Below are 20,464 nucleotides of genomic sequence, written 5' to 3'. Positions count from 1 at the left end.
GATGGGTCTCATTCGGCCATGAGCCGCTCTTGTCCCGTCCAGCTGGAGGAACAAGAAATCGTCAAAATCCGAGTTGATTCCGGGATTTCCCAGGGTGCAGCAGTAAGAGAGTACCGAAACCGCCAAAAAGCAGCTCAAAACATCAGCCAAATTCAGCAACGCCTTACCACATCATCAAATCAGGAAAACGCCAAAGACCGTCGGATTCAAGAACTGGAACAGCGAGTGGCCCAACTCACCACACAACTTCAGCTACTTCTAGCGAGCCCGGAATTAGAATCTTCATCTGAAACGGAAAACTCGGATCAATCGGAAACCACCACTATCACAGTCAGCAGCCAAGCCAACTCAAAACCATCAAAGCGCGGCCGACGCAGCCCTAAGTCCAATGATGACCAATCTACCAAATCCAACTCAACCCTCAAGAAACAGTGCTTCGAACCAGACCCCAAATCAGGCCCTTCCAACCCCCAGAATACTCGTCCCTACAACCAACAACAGAACGGTAAGTCCGTTCCAATAAATTACTCCTAATGGCTCCATACATGTACAATATGAACTCCCACACCCACAACATAATCACGCCTGACAGCAATAGCTCTTCCAACAACAATAGGCCAATTAACTGCCCCACCAGAAAAAACAAACAATGTTTAGCTATCCAATGGAATCTTCTCGGCCTACGAGCACGTACCTCCGAACTACAAATCCTTTCCACCCATTACTCTCCGATTGTTATTGCCCTCCAAGAAACTTTGGCTCAACCACATCTTATCCCAAAAGATTTAATTAAAGGCTACCATCTACATCTCCATCATCTTCCGGGCCTGCAAGGCACCGGGCTAGCAGTAAAAATTGGATTCCCTTATACTCCTCTAGCGGTTAGTTCTAACCTTAATATAGTGGCAATCCGTCTAAGATCTCCCGTCGAAATCACCGCAGTCTCGGTCTACATTTCCCCAAAACAGCCATTCGCAGAGTTTTGCGAGGAATTAGAGAATATTATAACCCAACTCCCAGAACCGGTTTTAATTATGGGTGACTTCAATGCGCATTCCAAACCGACAGAAAAGGATCTTTCATTGAAAGTCTCGTTGATAACAAAAACTTCATTATCTATAATGACTCACTGCCCACCCGAGTCTGTCCCTCAACCGGAAATACGTCAGCCCTAGACCTCACTATTGTTTCATGGAATTTAAGCTCAAAAATTAGGTGGAAAGTGCTGGATGACACCTACGGAAGCGACCACTTTCCCATCTCAATCTTTCTAGAGGCATCCACCCCCCAAGCCACAACGAGACCTAGGTGGAAATACGATGAAGACGATTGGGTTGGGTATCAAATTGATATTGAGAGAAATTTACACAATGAACCTAACCACAACATCGAATCCTTCTCCAAACTACTGTTTGACACAGCCAAAAAGCATATCCCTAGAACAAGCGGTACCGCGGGAAAACCATCGGTCCCCTGGTGGAACCCAGAAGTTCGGGATGCAGTAAAGCTTCGCCGAAAAAAGATTACAACCTCAATCATCTATATGATGATGTAAATTGTCATAGTATATTCCAAACAGAATCAGGGTAGTCGTAAATGATTCGTATGACAAATCATGCAAATCGTAATTCAATACAATTCAAATCAAGAATATGTGTGCTAATGTACCTAAAGCATGGATCATCAGAAATCTGGACGCACTGTTTATTATACCGTAGCGCTCCTAGTTGTCGGATCTAGAATTTTTTTTCATTTCTTTGTTCGGAAATGTTTCCTCTATCAGTGCTGAAAATTTCATTACGATTCGAGTTGTTCCAAAAAAGTTACACGTGATAGAAGCCGCGAGACGAAAATTAATTTTGGACACCCACGTTCAAAAACCCGATGTGGTCTGGTTCCAAAATCGCGAAATCTGATTTGAGGAGGCTTCCTGACCAAAAACTTTACAAAGCCACTGGTCGGAGTGATGTCCCCATCAAGTTCAAATTCGTTTTTGCCAATAACTTTGCAGAAAAGTGTTTGATCTGGCAAGATATTTGGAGCTGCGGCCGAAAAACCCCGGTTTTTTGTGAAAAACAAGACCATGGACTCCGAAATGTACAAGGAGGAGTGCCTGAAAAATGTTTTGTTTTCCTTTTGTTAGATCTCACAAAGAACCAGTAAAGTTTTAGCTAGATTTAGCTAGCTGCCACTACAGCGAAGAGGTACTACAGTGGTATCGGGCCAACTAGTGGATTTTGTCGAAAAGGACGTCAACCCACCCAACTGCCCTCAATTCCGCCCTATCGAAAAATTTTGAGCAATTGTTAATCAGAAGATGAAGAAGAATGGTAGGACAACTCGGGATGCAACAGAGATGAAGAGATTTTGGAACAAAATGGCCGCTGAGGGCAGTGAATAGGGTGTCCAAACTAAGATGTATAACCAGCATAACCTGTACTGCCTAGTTCAGTAGGGATCTTTGATAAAAGCGCGTACCATGCAAGGAAGTGCCTTAGTGAGCAACGAGGAGGACCACCTGACATTCCCTAGCGCACCACCAACCAGCGCGATTAGGTCAACGGGAGCGTATTTGGCGGATAGATGGTGCTGTACGCCTTGGTAGCACCATTACTAAAAATGACAAGAGGGCATGATGGGAGGAATCCATGGATGCACCACAAAGCCTTTGACCTGGATCGGGGTCAAAGACCGCATGCAAGATCCGCTTCATTTGGATGGAAGATCTCGACGAAGCCACACAATCCTGTGAACGCCATCAACCAGCTGCGAAGAGCGTTCGAACATCCAGGTAGCAATCCGATTCAACCCCGAAAAGGCAAGAATATAACGCTGGTGCAATCCTTTCTCCCATCATGTTCCTACAGGACCCCGATATTTGGCTTTGGAAAACCATCTCGCCGTGCCAGCGTCCGTCAACCAGTGCTGGCCGTTTAGGGTTCATTCCTTCGCGCCACCTTGGCAGCATCAGTTTACCCGTGCTGGCCATTGTAGGGCTTGAACCCATTGGTCGGATTACCGGCCTCAGTCAACGTTGCGGTACGTCATTAGGCCCGTGCCGCACCTGGCCTGGCTCTTCGACCGCCCGTACACTGACCGCGTGTGTCGACCATTTGCACCGGAATTCCCCCCCGAGGTGTTCGGAATTTGTGTAGTGCAATCAGGCAGCCATCAACAACCGACGGCCAGGACGTCAGAGGTGGGCAAGCCGTGCATGCAGTATCAGCAGTGACCCGTTTACCTACCGGTGACCCACGTTCCAGGGGTCCTTCCGGCATCCGTTCCGGGGAGAAGCCCTTCCTTGGCCCACGTGCTTCGGCTGTACCAGCTCGCCACCTGTAAGACGCCACCCTAAGGTAGGACAACCCAGCTTAATCTAGGGAGAGGTCCGGTGACTTTTGTGTGTACCCCAAGATAGGGAAATAAAGGTGGGATTTCTTAATGCGCATTTAAGGTGTTTCCTTGTTCCGAAAACTTATCGAGTGTGCCGACCCTGAGGCTTAGAGGGGGGTTCTTGCTCGGCTGAGCAGTCTGGGGAACCGTTGGTTACACTCTGGCGCCCAACTCAAAATATACTTGTATATTTTCGGTAGTGCAAGGGAACACTCTTTGAGCGCAATTTCTACTGATTTGGAAGTCTCTGGGAAAACGCCCGAGACCTTGGCAGATCGGTTGGCATTAGCACAAAAAAAAAGCCAACGAGAGCGAGTGGAGAAGTTACCACCCACACAAAAGTTTGAACAGATTTATAGGGGTCTTGGTTGTTCACAAAGGTTGAAACCAGCCATTTCGTGAGTTTCAACAAAAATTTTAAATATCAACTTACACTCACATGTAATTTGATTGTATAATATCACTCTTCAAGCTAATTGTCTTGAGCCATATGATTGATTTTGTATCGTTCAATATTCGTTTTTTAAATCAGTATAATGTTTGAATAATACTTTAAATCTGTGATATAAATGTTGATCTTCCAATCCAATTTGAAATAGTACGCTTTGAAAAAAAAAATAGCAAGTTAACAGCGAACAGAAACCAAAATTTTTATCTAAATATTATTTTGTCTCATTAATTTAAAAGTTGTTTAAACGTTTGATTGCTGTGGGAACTGTTTGTGTGAGAAATAAAAACACCAGAAACTAAAACGATTTATTAAGCAAAAACAAAAAAGTTTAAATTATCTTATCTAAAGTATTCATACTGTGTTTGTGCATTAGATTCTAAATTAGTTCAAATATTAGTGTTTGTATTTCCGTTACACATTCCGTTATTTATTCCAATTTAGAATTAGTTTCAAGCATTTGTATTTTAATTTAGAATTTAATTAATTATATAGTTTTTCATTGAATTGTGCAATTTAATAGTATTTATTTTAAATTGTATTAGATTCTAAATTTATTCATTTCGCTGTATTAAGTTGGTTGGTTTTTCTCTATATATTGGTTTTTATATTCGTAAATATTTTATCTTAAGTTTACCTTAAATTTATCAACATGGATATGTCCCATCTACATGTGTTGTACTATGGCATGAACTGTTCGCACCTTACAATCGATGAATTGGAATACGAACTGGCCATTCGCAACATCGACAGGTTGGAGAAAAGACAGCTTAGTGAACGTGCGCTTCGTATACACCTGAAAAGAGAAAAAGAAGATCCAAATATTAAAAAAAAATTAATATCTACCGGTACATCAATAGATGATGAATTAGAGGTGTGTGGAGACAAGGTAGCACATATGAAACTCCACCTGGAGAAGCGAGGAAGGAAAAGTGCACCAAGTCAACTGTTCAAAACCAGATTGATTCACATAGTTTTCCGCTTGGAACGTCTCAGAAACGAAACCAACGCCGAAAAAGATGTGAACAATCTGGCTGATATTGCATCAGAATGCTTGAAGTTACTTGGGGTTTACTTTTCACTTTCCTCGCCTCTGCCAGAAGTAAGACAGGCCGAATTGGATATTATTAACGCCAGTTTAGGTCAATTACGTACGAATAATAATAATTTAAGCCCGGAAATTGATTCAAACATGGAGAATCAGAACGATACACATGAAGAGATAGTAGAGGAAGAAATTGCACCTAGAACGAAAAACGTAAATCACGCTACGCAAAGTGTCGTGGCAAATAAAGATGTTGAACGGCTGGTAGATGAAAATAAAAAATTAATGCAAACGGTAAACCAATTGCTACAGCGTATACAAGTTTTAGAAGCTAATCAAACAAGCCAAGATAATGAAACACAGTATAACACAGTTCAAAACACCCACAATTTGGAGGAACCACCTGCCTCAACGAAGGAAAAAAATCAAAATAAACCGGAAGATTTTTTGGATTGGTTGAAGCAGAGGAACAGTTCTGTTCAAAATTCCTTTAGTTCCATAAGGGATGACCCTAGAAAAGAACCGATAAAAATACCAGAAGCAAACCTTAAGGAAAACATAGCTCCTGAGAGGTTCATAGGGAATGCCATGCGACTTCCCATCCATAAGTGGAAGATAACCTATGATGGAATGGATAATGGCCGCAGGTTGAATGAGTTTCTGAGCGAGGTCGAATTCATGGCTCGTTCAGAAAACTGTTCCAGGGATGAACTGTTCCACAACGCCCATTATTTATTCACTCATAAGGCAAGGTCGTGGCTCATGGATGCGAATAGTCTAGGAGAATTGGTTTCGTGGGACAATCTAGTAGCGGAGTTGAAATCGGAATTTGTTCCGTACGATGCGGACTTTGTCTATGAAAGACAAGCCACCAGTAGAAGACAAGGGGTTAAAGAAAAGTTCCATGATTATTACCTCGACATGGTCAGAATTTTTCGAGGAATGTCTAACCCGTGGGACGAGCGTCGAAAATTTGATTGCCTTTTTCGAAATACTCGAGAAGACTTTCGAATTGCGATGCTCGCCGCCAATGTGGATAGCATCCCCAAGATGAAGGACTTTGGAAAAAAGTTTGATGCCATAAACTGGCAAATGTACAAAAATCGTGACGGCAGGCGAGAATACAGAAATTCAAACATAGAAGAAATTGAATACGAAAATCAAGATCAGTACACAGAAACCATCAATGATTATGAAAATAGAAATAGAGTAGAATATAGGAACCAGTTCATAAATCGAAACCAGAATATGAATAGAAGAAAAGATAGAAATTTCAGGTCAGAACAAAAAAATTATAATGAGAATAGAAAAGATTTTTGGAAAGACGAAAGGGCTAACAAAAATCAAAATGCCTACAAACCGAGGGATGAAGGAAACCAAGATCGTGACCACTACGTTTCGCAAAACAGTTCAGAACCTGTAGCTGGGCCAAGCGGAAACAATGCCCTGCAACGTGTAGTGAATGCATACATTCCACTGAAGCGGAATGTATGTTTCAACTGCCATGTTGTAGGGCATTCTTTTGAGACCTGCCGGGAGCAGCTTATACTGTTTTGCAAAACGTGCGGTTTTCCGGGCTTCCCATCTCCCGAATGTCCCTATTGCCAAGTAAAAAACGGGAAAAAGGCTGCTCATTGAGGCGAGCCAGTCTTATCCAAAACTCAACAAGACCTCAAGAAGCCGATGTACCAGAAATTCTACATAATCTCGGCTATTCGCGAGTGAGTGGAAGCATAGCTGAAGGTGAGGAGATTGCTACGGTGCTCATCACATTAAGCGATGACCCCAGACCATTCGCGAAAATCGATATTATGGGAATTTCGGTAATCGGGCTCCTAGATAGTGGCGCTGCTAAAACCATATTGGGCATAGGAGGGTTAAAAATAATATCTTTGTTAAAATTAAAATTAGAGCCCTCTAAGCTGAATTTGAAAACAGCTTCGGGAGAAAATTTGAAGGTCGCAGGTGAATGCATAATCCCAATTACATTTAACGGAAAAACAAGAATCTTACCTGTAGTTATAGCTCCAGATCTGAACAGAAAGTGCATCCTGGGAATTGATTTCTGGCAGAAATTCAATATCAAGCCAACCATCGAAAGTTCAATAGATGCCGTTGAGGACCAAGTTCAGGATATCCTAAAAGTAGAAGAGAAATTTAGTAACGAACAACAATTAGAGCTAGAAAAAGTCAAAAGCATGTTCCTGGTAGCAGGTAATGGCCCTTTAGGTAAAACACACTTACTGGAACATAAGATTGAACTTAAGGAAGAATTTTTAAACGCGGGTCCTATTCGGAAGAACCCATATCCTTGGAGTCCAGCAATTCAGGCCAAAATTTACCGTGCGGTGGACAAAATGCTCGATGAGGGGGTCATAGAGAAATCGACCTCAGACTGGGCTCTACCGGTAGTACCAGTCAAAAAGAGGAACACAGAAGAGGTGAGGCTATGCCTCGACGCTCGACTATTAAATGAGCGCACTAAGCGTGATGCTTACCCTCTCCCGCATCAGAATCGCATTTTGAGCCACCTAGGGCAATTTAAATACTTGTCTACTATCGACTTAACGCAAGCATTTTTACAAGTTCCCTTGCAACACGATAGTCGGAAATACACAGCATTTTCGATTCCTGGAAAAGGCTTATTCCAGTTTTCTTCCCTTCCATTCGGCCTAGTCAATAGCCCCAGTACACTCAGTAAAGTGATGGATATGGTTCTCGGATACGGTGCCCTCGAACCCTTTATCTTTGTATACTTAGATGATATTGTGGTGGCGAGCAACACATTCGAGGAACATATCCAGCGCCTTACCGAGCTGGCGCAAAGGTTGAGATCCGCCAACCTAAGCATAAATCTGGGGAAATCGAATTTCTGCTGCAGTGAACTGCCCTACTTGGGCTATATTCTTTCCCGCGAAGGATTGCGACCTAACCCGGATCGCATTCAAGCGATCCTGGGGTATGAGGTCCCGAAGTCGGTGAGGTCACTGCGTCGATTCCTCGGTATGGTGAACTATTACCGTAGGTTCATCGACAAATTCAGCCAGCTAACGGGACCTCTGACAGATTTGCTCAAAGGCAAACCGAAGAGAGTCCAGTGGAACAATGCAGCAGAGAATTCATTTCAGGCCATCAAGGAGATGCTCATCACAGCTCCTGTGATGGCCAACCCAGATTTTACTCTCCCTTTTAGCGTCCAGACTGACGCAAGCGACGTCGCTGTAGCTGGGATCCTAACCCAAGTTCAGAATGGTGAGGAGAGGGTGATAGCCTACCATTCTGAGAAGTTAAAAGGCGCTGAACTAAATTACCATGCAGCGGAAAAGGAAGGCCTCGCCGCCCTCCGCTGCATAGAAAAATTCCGCGGCTACATAGAAGGAAGGCGATTTACTCTGGTGACGGATTCGTCCGCACTCACTTTCATCTTGAAAGCCAAGTGGAAGTCGTCGTCAAGGCTCAGTAGGTGGAGCATCACATTGCAGCAATACGACATGGAGATCAAGCACCGGAAAGGCAAAGACAATGTCGTTCCGGATGCTTTATCCAGGTCCGTAGAAGCTGTTGATGTGGAGGAAGACAAATGGTATGCAAATCTGTACAAAGTCGTTGAGTCGGATCCCGAAAAGTACATGGACTTTAAAATCCACTCTGCAAAATTGTACAAATTTGTCTCCGCTCGATCGGATGTTCTCGACTACCGATTTGAGTGGAAAGAATGTGTACCAAGGTCTTCTCGCCCACGTATTATTCGAGAGGAGCATGACGACAACTTCCATATTGGTTACGAAAAATGCCTAGAAAAAATAAAGCGGAGATTCTACTGGCCGAAAATGAATGCCGATGTTAAACGATACATTAATAACTGCAGTACCTGTAAGGAAATTAAACATTCAACGGTGGCGACTGCTCCGGAGATGGGGAAGCAGCGCGTGGCCACCAAGCCCTTCCAGATTATATGCATGGACTATATCCAGTCACTTCCCCGGAGCAAGCATGGAAATGCTCATTTGTTAGTAGTCATGGACTTATTTTCTAAATATTCCATGCTTGTACCGGTGAAGAAGATTTCTAGTTCTAGTCTATGCAATATTCTGGAAGAGCAGTGGTTCCGTAAATTAGCTGTTCCCCAGTTTATAATTTCCGACAATGCTTCTACTTTCCAATCGAAAGATTTTCAGGATCTGCTTAGTAAGTATGAAGTGCAACACTGGGCTAATGCTAGGCATAGAAGCCAAGCTAATCCGGCCGAGCGTTTAAACAGAACCATAAACGCTATGATTCGGTCCTACGTTAGGTTGGATCAGCGCCAGTGGGATACGAGGATATCTGAAATAGCATTCGTGTTAAATAATACAGTGCATAGTTCCACGAAGTTTACCCCGCACAAAGTGATTTTTGGTCACGAAATAAACACTCGTGGCTCCGATTATCGATTTGATCCAGAGAATCAGATAGACGAAACAGAACGCATGGAAAAGCTAAAGGCCATATGCAGTCGTACCTACGAATTGGTTACGCAAAACCTTAGAAAATGTTATGACAGTACGAAAACCCGGTACGATTTGCGACATAAACGGCCTTCGCCGACTTTTACTATTGGGCAAAGGGTCTTCAAAAGAGCATTTCGACAATCAGCGGCAAGTAAAAACTTCAATGCTAAGCTAGGACCACAATACGTCCCATGTGTGATTACGTCAAAACATGGAACCAGTTCATATGGGGTGTCTGATCTAATGGGAAAATCGTTGGGTATTTTTTCCGCTGCCGATTTAAAACCATGAACATAATCACTTCTAGCCACGAGAAATCACAATAAAAGGTCGTTATCAATCAAATCCAGATCGACAATATATCGATCTGAAACCATTATGAGAATGTATCTCGCTATTGACGAATTAATGAACTATTTGATTCAACAATAATTTCAAATAGCCCGCAGAAATTCTGCAGGAGCCTATGCTAGGTTGCCCAATGCTCTATGAGAACCACACAGTCACCCTTTATCGTTAAAGGCTTAACGGTCTACTAAAATATTTGCAGAAACATTCCAGTCGTTTATGGTTTATCTAACAATACAAGCAAAATAAGATTTTTTCGAGGAAAAGCTATAGTTAATTAAAAAAGAAGTTTACCTGCAAACAACTGCTATAGAACACCAGGTTCGTCGGATTACATCTGCTGGATAGCATGGATCTCAGTGCCACATTTGTCGGCCATATGCCCCACTTGTGCTTTCGTCTCGGGCTGCGAATATGATTTAGCAGCGAATCTTGCCGATTCCATCCGCATAGGCAACATATTGGATCAAACAGGACGGATGGCATCCCTGCCAGATATGCTCAACCAAAGGTCTACATGGAACACTAGGTGGGTTTATGTTTTGGCTTCAGTGACTCCTCTTGGATATTCATGCCAGTCATTTCTGGGCCAAAGCCTCCTATTGAAAGTCCTTCCTTGAGGGCAGCAATTGAGCAGCATCGGGGTTAGCTGCCTGCAGTAGGTTGCAGGTGAATCCGTGACTTCCTTTAAAATCTTCCGGGTGAGAATTTCCACTTTGGCGGGCCAAACAAAATCACAATTAAAACGGTTAGTGAGGAGCCTGCAATGTAAAGGCAAAGTTGAGAAAATAGTGCGAGTCGTTTTGAGAATGTCTTACCTAAGAAGAAGCACCGAAGAGCAGTCACTTCTTCGAAATGAAACAAACCGGGATGCCTAGAAAGAAATAAAGGAAACAATCAAAATAATACAAGTAAACTTAGCCAGGTGAACCAACTCAGTTCGATCTCATCTGTCAACGGTCCGCAAAAAAAAAAAACAAAATAATATTATTAAAGCGTTTTGGAACTGTGTTATGCAAAAATTTAAAAAAAAAAACTAAGTATCTACTTTTCAATATTTCTTGGAAAAAAAAACAAGGATTATGCTGCTACGCTACCGCACAGAGCTAATTGGTTCAATAAACCACGAAGACTATAAGAACACTTATAGAGAATTCGTTTTCAAGTGGTGGTGCACCGGGGCACTACCGGTAGTGCACTTTTTGCTGTTTTCATGCTCGTTTTCACGAAGAGTAGTCCACTGGTAGTGCACCATAAAGTGGACGGTGGAACACTCTGAAAATATTCGGTGTTGCTTGCGCTCTCACCAATACTATCATGAATTTCGACAGCACGTGCTTCCCGATGTAAACAAATATCAGCTGGTTGGTTTATTTCTATACCGCAAAATTGCGTTCGAGTTGTTTTTTTCTCTTTATTATCCCGAAGAACGGAAACTTGTTCCGGATTCAATACCAGTGCCGTTTCCAACAGAGGCGGAGAATTTCACCTAGATGGCACGTTCCAAAGCAAACAACGCTCCCAAAAAGAAATGTGCCCAGAAGGCTTGCTGCAATCGGTTCCAGGCGATGCCGGAAAAGAGCAGCAAATCCGAGTGCAAAAAGGCCAACCCAAAGATTTGGTAGAATCGTCCAAACCGAAAAGTTTTCTTGTTCGGGAGGGTCCTATAAGTTGGTCTCCACAGCGTTCAGCTGCATCGAAGCTACTCTGCTACAAGCCAGCTTCGAGCTGTGCCTTTGGGCGACGATGCTCGGTTGCGCCAAGTCCCGGATTCCCACCCGTTGCCCTTCAAAAACGGTAGTTCGAGACTACACCCGCATTGGGAGCTTGAATTTCGTTCGTTTCGGTCTGTTAGCAAAACTTTCTCCCCAGACTTCCGCGATCCGAGTTCGCCATTTTGACTTCCAAGAATTTTTTTGTAATCTGAAAACGGAAATAGGTACTCGAACGAAGATGAGATTTGCGAGGAATAAACGTTCAAAATACCGGAACTTTCAAGCTGGGGTAACTGCAGTCTAGCAGCAGCAGCAAGCATAGACCGCCCAGAATCATCCGGTATTGCAGTTATCATCAGAGCCAGAGGCGAATCTACCAAGCAAAATAAATCTGAAATCTTCACAATTCAACATAATATATAAATTCATGCTAAAAGTTTCATATTATTTAAAAGACAAAGATCAACTAAAGTCAATTTCATTTCAATTTTCGAAGTCAAACGAAAACAGATACCAGCTGTATTTTGACAGCTTGATGTTTTCTGTTGACACTACCGATTTCACGCACACCAACAAAGGTGAGTGCAAAACTCGATTCATGCTCGTTTTCAGCGTGGATGGTGCAACACTTTCGGGTGGTGAAAACGAATACGGTATTAGTGAATTGGTGTGCGTGGACGGAAAGGAATTCGACCGTGACCTTGAAACCTAACCAAATTCGTCAAAGAAAAACTGCGTCACTAGCAAAATGAAACCGACACTTTTCACTTTCTCCATAGGACTCACCTGATCAATAATCGCTTCAAAGTCCGGTTTCGTGAATGCCGCCATAGGTGGTGATATGACAGGTCCATTCAGAAATAAGAAATCGGACCACTTTCCGGGTTTTTTTCGGCTGCTCCTCCTAGATGCCTATCCATGTGCGCACGAATCAAAGACCAAAGTGCTTTTGGCTGGGTATAGCCTTTTTCGATCAAAGAAAAAAAAACCAATTCATTTTTCCGTTTTCAATCACTGTTCTTTCCCGTTCCCACAAATGCAATCAAATGAGTTCTCAGAACAGATACATTTCAGCAAATGAGGAAATATTTCAAAGCGTTTTGAATCAGTTATTTGAATCCACCGTTTATTAGTGTGGCTTGTTTTAATTATTATTTATTTATTTATTTTTAATTCTTTTAATTTGTTTTTTTTTTGCTTGCGTTAGGTTTAGGGGTTTATATCACTGTTTAATTTATTGCGTGCATGATTATTCTTAAATAAAATGAATGTTGTAAATTTAGATTGGGTAAGAGTGATATTATAAACGTATTTTTTATGAGTCCACGAACTTTGGTCAGTAAGTAGTTGAAATAGGTCGCTGGAGACCGGAGTCGAAGACGTTGATGGTCAGTAACAGGCCGAGGCCTTTAAACAGCGTGGAGTTGACTTAGTCAATGATGATGCCTTATGACCCCGACCCATGTATACACTAAAGAATTGGTTTTCTTCTCGCGTCAATATCTCGGGACCTCTTATAAAACTTGGATAACTTTGAGAACAACTTATCGTTAAAAAAAACCTTGTGCGGTGTCAATTTCGGTCTGTCAAGTGTCTGGTTCAGAGGTACACTTTAGATCGGCGTCTCAGAAAAGTGGTAATATGAAAAAATATTAGCGTGCTAATATTTTTTCAACCCGAGCCGGAGGAGAGTGTAACCAGCATAACCTGTACTGCCTAGTTCAGTAGGGATCTTTGATAAAAGCGCGTACCATGCAAGGAAGTGCCTTAGTGAGCAACGAGGAGGACCACCTGACATTCCCTAGCGCACCACCAACCAGCGCGATTAGGTCAACGGGAGCGTATTTGGCGGATAGATGGTGCTGTACGCCTTGGTAGCACCATTACTAAAAATGACAAGAGGGCATGATGGGAGGAATCCATGGATGCACCACAAAGCCTTTGACCTGGATCGGGGTCAAAGACCGCATGCAAGATCCGCTTCATTTGGATGGAAGATCTCGACGAAGCCACACAATCCTGTGAACGCCATCAACCAGCTGCGAAGAGCGTTCGAACATCCAGGTAGCAATCCGATTCAACCCCGAAAAGGCAAGAATATAACGCTGGTGCAATCCTTTCTCCCATCATGTTCCTACAGGACCCCGATATTTGGCTTTGGAAAACCATCTCGCCGTGCCAGCGTCCGTCAACCAGTGCTGGCCGTTTAGGGTTCATTCCTTCGCGCCACCTTGGCAGCATCAGTTTACCCGTGCTGGCCATTGTAGGGCTTGAACCCATTGGTCGGATTACCGGCCTCAGTCAACGTTGCGGTACGTCATTAGGCCCGTGCCGCACCTGGCCTGGCTCTTCGACCGCCCGTACACTGACCGCGTGTGTCGACCATTTGCACCGGAATTCCCCCCCGAGGTGTTCGGAATTTGTGTAGTGCAATCAGGCAGCCATCAACAACCGACGGCCAGGACGTCAGAGGTGGGCAAGCCGTGCATGCAGTATCAGCAGTGACCCGTTTACCTACCGGTGACCCACGTTCCAGGGGTCCTTCCGGCATCCGTTCCGGGGAGAAGCCCTTCCTTGGCCCACGTGCTTCGGCTGTACCAGCTCGCCACCTGTAAGACGCCACCCTAAGGTAGGACAACCCAGCTTAATCTAGGGAGAGGTCCGGTGACTTTTGTGTGTACCCCAAGATAGGGAAATAAAGGTGGGATTTCTTAATGCGCATTTAAGGTGTTTCCTTGTTCCGAAAACTTATCGAGTGTGCCGACCCTGAGGCTTAGAGGGGGGTTCTTGCTCGGCTGAGCAGTCTGGGGAACCGTTGGTTACAGATGAGTGGTTCTCGACGAAAAGTACGAAATTTCATCAAAACAACATCGGATTAATTTTTTTATTATTTGCTGAAATTATCACGCATGATTAAGAATGTTGAAAAATGTTTTCCAATTTGATAAAGGGTCGCCCATAAAACACATTCAATGTTTTTGTGATATTTTTCTCTTTATGTGTTGACTTATAAATCCATGATTTGTAATATTTACTTGTTTCGACCGAGTCGTGAATTTGCAAACAATAGGTGTCTAAAAAACCAATCAATCCATGGTGAACACTTTTGGAAGTTCTTGGCAACAACTTGACGACAATTTCGTCAGTTTCACGTATGTATTTTTGACATTCCGCAAATCGACTGTACTTTGCAAACAATCAACATGGAAATCGAAAGAAGGGAACAAATTGTGCAAAGTTATTTGGAAAATCTATTGTAGTCTGCATATAGGCTAGCAAACAGCTGAAATTGCCCAGAAATACCGTATGGCGCACTATCAAACGGTATATTGAAAAAACATTGATGACGATTCGGAAGCCTCAAGCCAATCGTCGGATTGGAACTGTCGACCGGAAACTGCGTGGTAAGATTTTGAAGACGATCAAGAGTAATTCCAATCTGTCGGTCCGTGATTTGACCAGAAAATCCGGTGCTGATCATAGTGCCGTGGGGAAAATTTGACTCCGGGAAGGAATCAAGTCGTATCGAGCTAGCAATCAGCCAAATCGGACCATATAACAGAATATTTCGGAAGCTATACGACCAGGTGCTGACCAAGTTCGAGGAGCGTCTTCTGATGGACGATGAAACCTATGTCTAGGCCGACTTCGGGCAAATCTCAGGTCAAAGTTTTTACCTGGCAACGGCTCGGGAGGATGTTCCAGCCAAATTTAAATTTGTTTTTGCCGGCAAATTTGCACGAAAATTTATGATTTTTTAGGGCATTTGCAGCTGTGGCAAAAAAACGAAAGTTTTCGAAACAAATGAGACAATGACTTCGAAACTATACTAAAAAGAGTGTCTCCCAAAACGAATTTTACCGTTCATTCAATCCCACGACCATCCTGTAATGTTTTGGCCAGATTTGGCAAGCTGTCATTACAGCGAAGTCGTTCAAGAATGGTACGCAGAGAAATGAGTCCAGTTTGTTCCGAAAACATTAACCCACCCAACTGCCCCCAGTTCCGCCCTATTTAAAATACTGGCCAATCATGAAGAGGAGACTTAAGGCAAAGGGAACGGTTGTAAAAGAGATGAAGACCTGGCGGAAAAAGATAGCTTAAACGATGGACAAAACTTTGACAAATAATTGTTTCCGTGTTTTTTCTTAAAAGTATGAAAAAAGGCTTTATTTGTTTAAAAATAATCTTGAATTCAATAATAAACAACTAAAATAAAGGCAATTGTTTTTGTTCCAATTCAATCTGAAGCAAGCTTCAGTTCTCATTTCACAGTTTGTGAGTATCAGACAAATACCGTATTTGTTAATGCCGAGTGTTGCACTAGTGTTGCATCGGTGCACCACTAGGTGCTGTCAAACTGTTTGTTTATTCGGACGGTGTTGCACTGGTTTTGACCTGGTGTTGCACTGCCATCGGGCGGTGTTGCCCCAAAAATTTTGTCAGTGTTGCGAGAGAGCGTGTGAGTGAGCGAGGTAGCAATACACTGGCGACGATTTCTGTTTGTTTTTAACGGGTACGGTGGAACACTCCACGAGTGGAGAAAACAAATACAGTAAAAGATAATTTTAAAAGTTTGTCTAAAACCCAAGAGTCATTGCATACTTTCAGGCGCAATTTCGAGTTTTTAGATAAATGAAATATTTTGAGTTCTTTTTAACAAACAATTATTTGATGAACATTAACTATTGGACAAGTATCAGAAATTTCGTGATAGCTAATGATCACGATCCATTCAGAAGGAAAATACTTTTTGGACTCTAGGGATCGATTAAACCCATAACATACATTTTGGTTTTATTTTAAAATTTAAATTGAGAGATTATTTTGCTTTTGAAATATGGTATTATGAAATTCATATTACACTCTAACGATTGACATTTTGAAATAAATATTTTGATTTTAACGTTTTCATGTGGGAAACATTATAAAGTGATAAAAAAGATCTTCAGTCAAATTTTGTTAAATTTTTCAAACAAAGTTCAATATCTCGATTTTTTTTCTTTATTTTATTGAGACAACATAAATGTTGTTTTGTTCCATATGACACATTTTTCTAGAACATTTGATATTGGTAAGACATTCCGGTATCGAGAAATAGCGGAGGAATTAAGTATCCTTAAGGAACAAGTATCCTCATCCATGTTCGTAGTCATATAATTCGAATAACAAATAGTAATCTGGCTTGGTATCCATGTTTTTCTGAATCTGAACTTTTTTTCGTTCTGAAATTATTCAATCTTTTCGTTTCATCGTAAGCTGACATTTTTATATAAGTTTAATAATACGTGTCATTATCATTTTCATACATTTCAAATATCCCTCGCATACATTTGAAATATCCCTCTTTTATGTTATAGCTTCTAAGTTTTCGTTGTTCCCGGACAGTTTTTTTCAAATGCTAATTGATTTTCTCAACCTTTTCATCACTAACGTCTTCAGATTTCTCATCTATTTTATAGATTTCCTGATTTATGACCTTTCGATTTCGGACACTTGATCGGCTACGCCCCGTCGACGGTCGTAGCAAAATTGTGGGAAATTTCCCTGGCAGTTGTTATTGTAGCACCACCTCCATCAGCATCGTCAGTTGAAAATGTTCCGCTGGCAGCCCGGAATCGAAACGGACCCTTTGGCATGTCTCCGCACTGTTTGGATTTGTTCAATTACTGCGCCATCATTATCGAAATCAGAATAGCCATCGATCTCCATATCATCACATTCATTCTACTCCTCATCTTCAGCCGTTTTAGGGCGGCTCTTTTACGGACAGTGTTGTCAGCTTTTGGAAACTGGTCGGAGTTGGAGAAAAGAGGTTTAACTTTGAAGGTTTCACTTTAATTTTTCATCTTGGCATAAACATATTTTGGCGACTCTTATAAACATGTCTTAAGAGCAATGTTTTCCCATAAGTTAACAAAAAAAGAAGATTTGTGTTTTTAGAAGGCTCTCAACCAGGTACCAGATCTACAGGACTGAACTCGTGAAACATGGAAAATACCGAAGGCTATCTAGGTCTTAAGAAACCATACAACATACATGCATAACAACGTAACTAAGTCAAAATAGAAAAGCAGAAAGTGTAAGTCGAATTGTAAGCAACAATCTTTCTATTCTTTTTTTTACGATATTCTATTGTAAAAGCTAACCATCCCACTATACAGGTAAATTATTCCATTCCACTGTAAGGTTATCTTGAACACGACGAACTAAATACAGAAATATCATGCGCCCAAATCGGCGCAGCTTGAACAAGAAACTAAAAAAAAAACAATCAACCATTATCAATTCAATTTTTAGGAAGAAAGAAAAACAAAAAATTGTTTTTCAAAAAAATCTTAAGCGATTTGGATCCAACACAAAATATTGTACTCGATTGGCCGTGAGCAGAAATAAAATTTTATGATACCAAAAGTGAACAGGAAATATCATCTAAATTCTCCAAACAAAGATTATCCAAAGTTAGAACCCCTACTCTAAAAGGCAATCAAATTTTTGCTTGTGCAAGGCTAGGATTCCACGCGAAAAGCTGGAAATAGAAATAGAAGTAGAGCTGCTAAAACGCACCACCCCACTTTGATAAATAAGAAAAAACAAAAGCAAACAATAATTACCGCTAAAAATGATGATACAAAACCATACGCGCGAAATGTTAGTGATATTTAGAAATATGCTTTAATGCGTGGCTGTTTGTTAAATTTGGTTAATCGTTCTTTCCCAGTCGTTTGGTTGATGCTAGGCTTCGAAACCGATTCATAATATTGCTCAAGCGCAATCAACGATTCCCTCTATTTTTATTCCAACGAACCTGGTTTATTCAATAGATCATCCAAGTTTCAGAAACATTTTTCACTACGAACTATGTTTTTGTTATAAAATTCTTTATGTGTTCATCTTCTATTAGGACAGTTTTTCCCACAAAATAGACTTTGACGGATAATTTTAAACCCTCAGAGACAGCTTCTCCTATCCAAATCCCTAAGTCCCATCTGAAACATATCGAAATTGAAAAATTCGTGCCGTTTGTTCTTCTATTCCTCCAAATAATGCTGCTATTTGATCTAGCTGTAGTTTTGCTTTTCCGATTGTTTTTCCCCTTGTATTGTAAGCGTTAAGAAATTGAATGAAACACATTGGAAACACGAAGCATACCTACCTACCACCACAAAATAAGCAAACAAAACCGAAGCCGTTCTATTTGTGAAAATGAATAACGAAAATAAAATTTGTCTAGTTTTACGTATCGTATCCGGAGTGGATTTTTGAATTCTAGATTGATGTATCACAGCCTTGGATATACGAACCATTAAATTGTATCTACTGAATTAGTGAATATCCTACTGCTTCCCTTATGCTTTTCGTTGTTGGTGGTCATCAAATTTCCTCTGAACTTATTCAAGACGTCTATAATGAAAGTTTGGAAAATGCAAAATATCATGCAAGCTTGAAAACTGCAAAAACTTTCTATGGAGGAAATGAAGGTGTTAATATGATATTTAATGAAAAAATATAAAAAAAAGTAATTTATCGTTGATTTCAAGAAAAAATCAATAAAATCCCTTTTTTATCTTTGCACACTTTTTTCAATCCAGTATTTATTTATTATTTTTACCACAGAAGCAAAACCATGCCAACCATGCAAAATATTGCTGTTTAACACAAATTCACCGGCAAAAACAATTGGAGCCTTTTCATGAGTAGGCATCTCGTAGAATTTGACATCTTAAATTCGGTTTTAACATAAATTTCTTCGTCCATCAGAACACATTTTTGAAATTGCGTAAAAACCGGTTGCACATATTGCCAACTATGAAACTGTTTATTATCAGTTAATTACTGGGTGTCTACTAGTCAGGCAACACTTTTTGCCTGCCGGAAACGGGTTTACTGCACAGTTGATGGGTCTACTTTCAGATATTCTCAATAACCATAGTCTTTTTACCCATATTTGAGATCAAGGATCCCACTCCGATGCTTATTTTTAACTTCGTGAGCATCCTAGAGTGGATCCTTATACTTCTTAACCGTGAGGGCATAAAAAAATCCGAAAAAATCAACAATTCATGAGTTTTCAAGTCGATAATGAAGAATTTTCGAGGCGATTGTGCAAAATTATTTTTACCATGTATTTTTGCATCGTAAATATCTCAAACACACGTTAACTTAAAAAACTGAAAAAATGTTGACAAGATAGTCCTTTTCATAACCAACACAACTCTACTAAAATTTTGCATATACAAGTTCTAGTAACGTAGCAATCATCGACCCTGATACTAAATGATCATAGCTTAAGGCTTAAAACCGACTTAAGATTTTTTAACACTCAATTTTGATTACTACACCATTTGAAGCGATTGTATAGTTACTGAGATTTTCTCCATTTACGAGATTACTTTTTTAGCGTATACCACAAATCACGCGTGAAAAACTTTAGATAAAATACAAACTTGGTTAAAGAAAGTTAAATTTTCTCCTTGGAAATTGAAATCGTCGTTCATGTAAACCTGCAAAAAAAAACGAACACAACGCTTTTATTTCGTAACGACTACGCCCGAAAACGGATTTCTTACATCATTTTCTTACTCATAATTATCACACAAACTCAAAATAAATTAAATTTTATTGATAAAATCAAATTAAAACTCCCAAAACAAATCACAATAAAAGTTTTAAATCAATGATGTTATCGATTAGTCAATGATATTTTTTTTAAAAATGATGTTCCTTATTCTGAACTAAAAATTTGCTTCAAAATAAATTCTAAGCTGTCTAGTTTTAAAATTTGAAATAAATTTTCCCAAAACGCCTAGAAAAAAATTAAGTCTAAAATTAATGTGAAATGAGGTAAAAAATTAACCATTATAAATTGTTGGGAAAATAATAATTATTGTTACTTTGATTTATCGGCCTAGCGGTGAAAAGTGATGTCCTTTTTAGTAGGGACATCTAAAGATTATGAAATTTTTATATAGATGGATAGAAGGTTAGAAGAAATGTAAGATGGTGAAAATGAGCGGGTAGAATT

At 40.8% G+C, this 20,464-nt stretch overlaps 1 protein-coding gene across 3 annotated transcripts in view; it reads left to right on the top strand.

Moving 5' to 3' along the window:
- Positions 1-18,674, top strand: part of LOC129744985 (ankyrin repeat domain-containing protein 13C) — a 48,107-nt gene extending 29,433 nt beyond the window's left edge. Inside the window, exon 5 of one of the 3 annotated variants that reach the window (XM_055737807.1) lies at positions 16,882-18,674. In XM_055737807.1, coding sequence (XP_055593782.1) covers positions 16,882-16,939 — 58 coding nt within the window. In that variant the 3' untranslated portion in view covers positions 16,940-18,674. The remainder of the gene's footprint in view (positions 1-16,881) is intronic. The other 2 variants (XM_055737805.1, XM_055737806.1) reach the window with 2 other exon arrangements.
- The last annotated feature ends 1,790 nt before the right edge of the window (positions 18,675-20,464 follow it).

The sequence above is a fragment of the Uranotaenia lowii genome, chromosome 2, assembly GCF_029784155.1.
Source record: "Uranotaenia lowii strain MFRU-FL chromosome 2, ASM2978415v1, whole genome shotgun sequence".
NCBI classification, from domain to species: domain Eukaryota; kingdom Metazoa; phylum Arthropoda; class Insecta; order Diptera; family Culicidae; genus Uranotaenia; species Uranotaenia lowii.
This window is presented reverse-complemented; position numbering and strand designations above follow the sequence as displayed.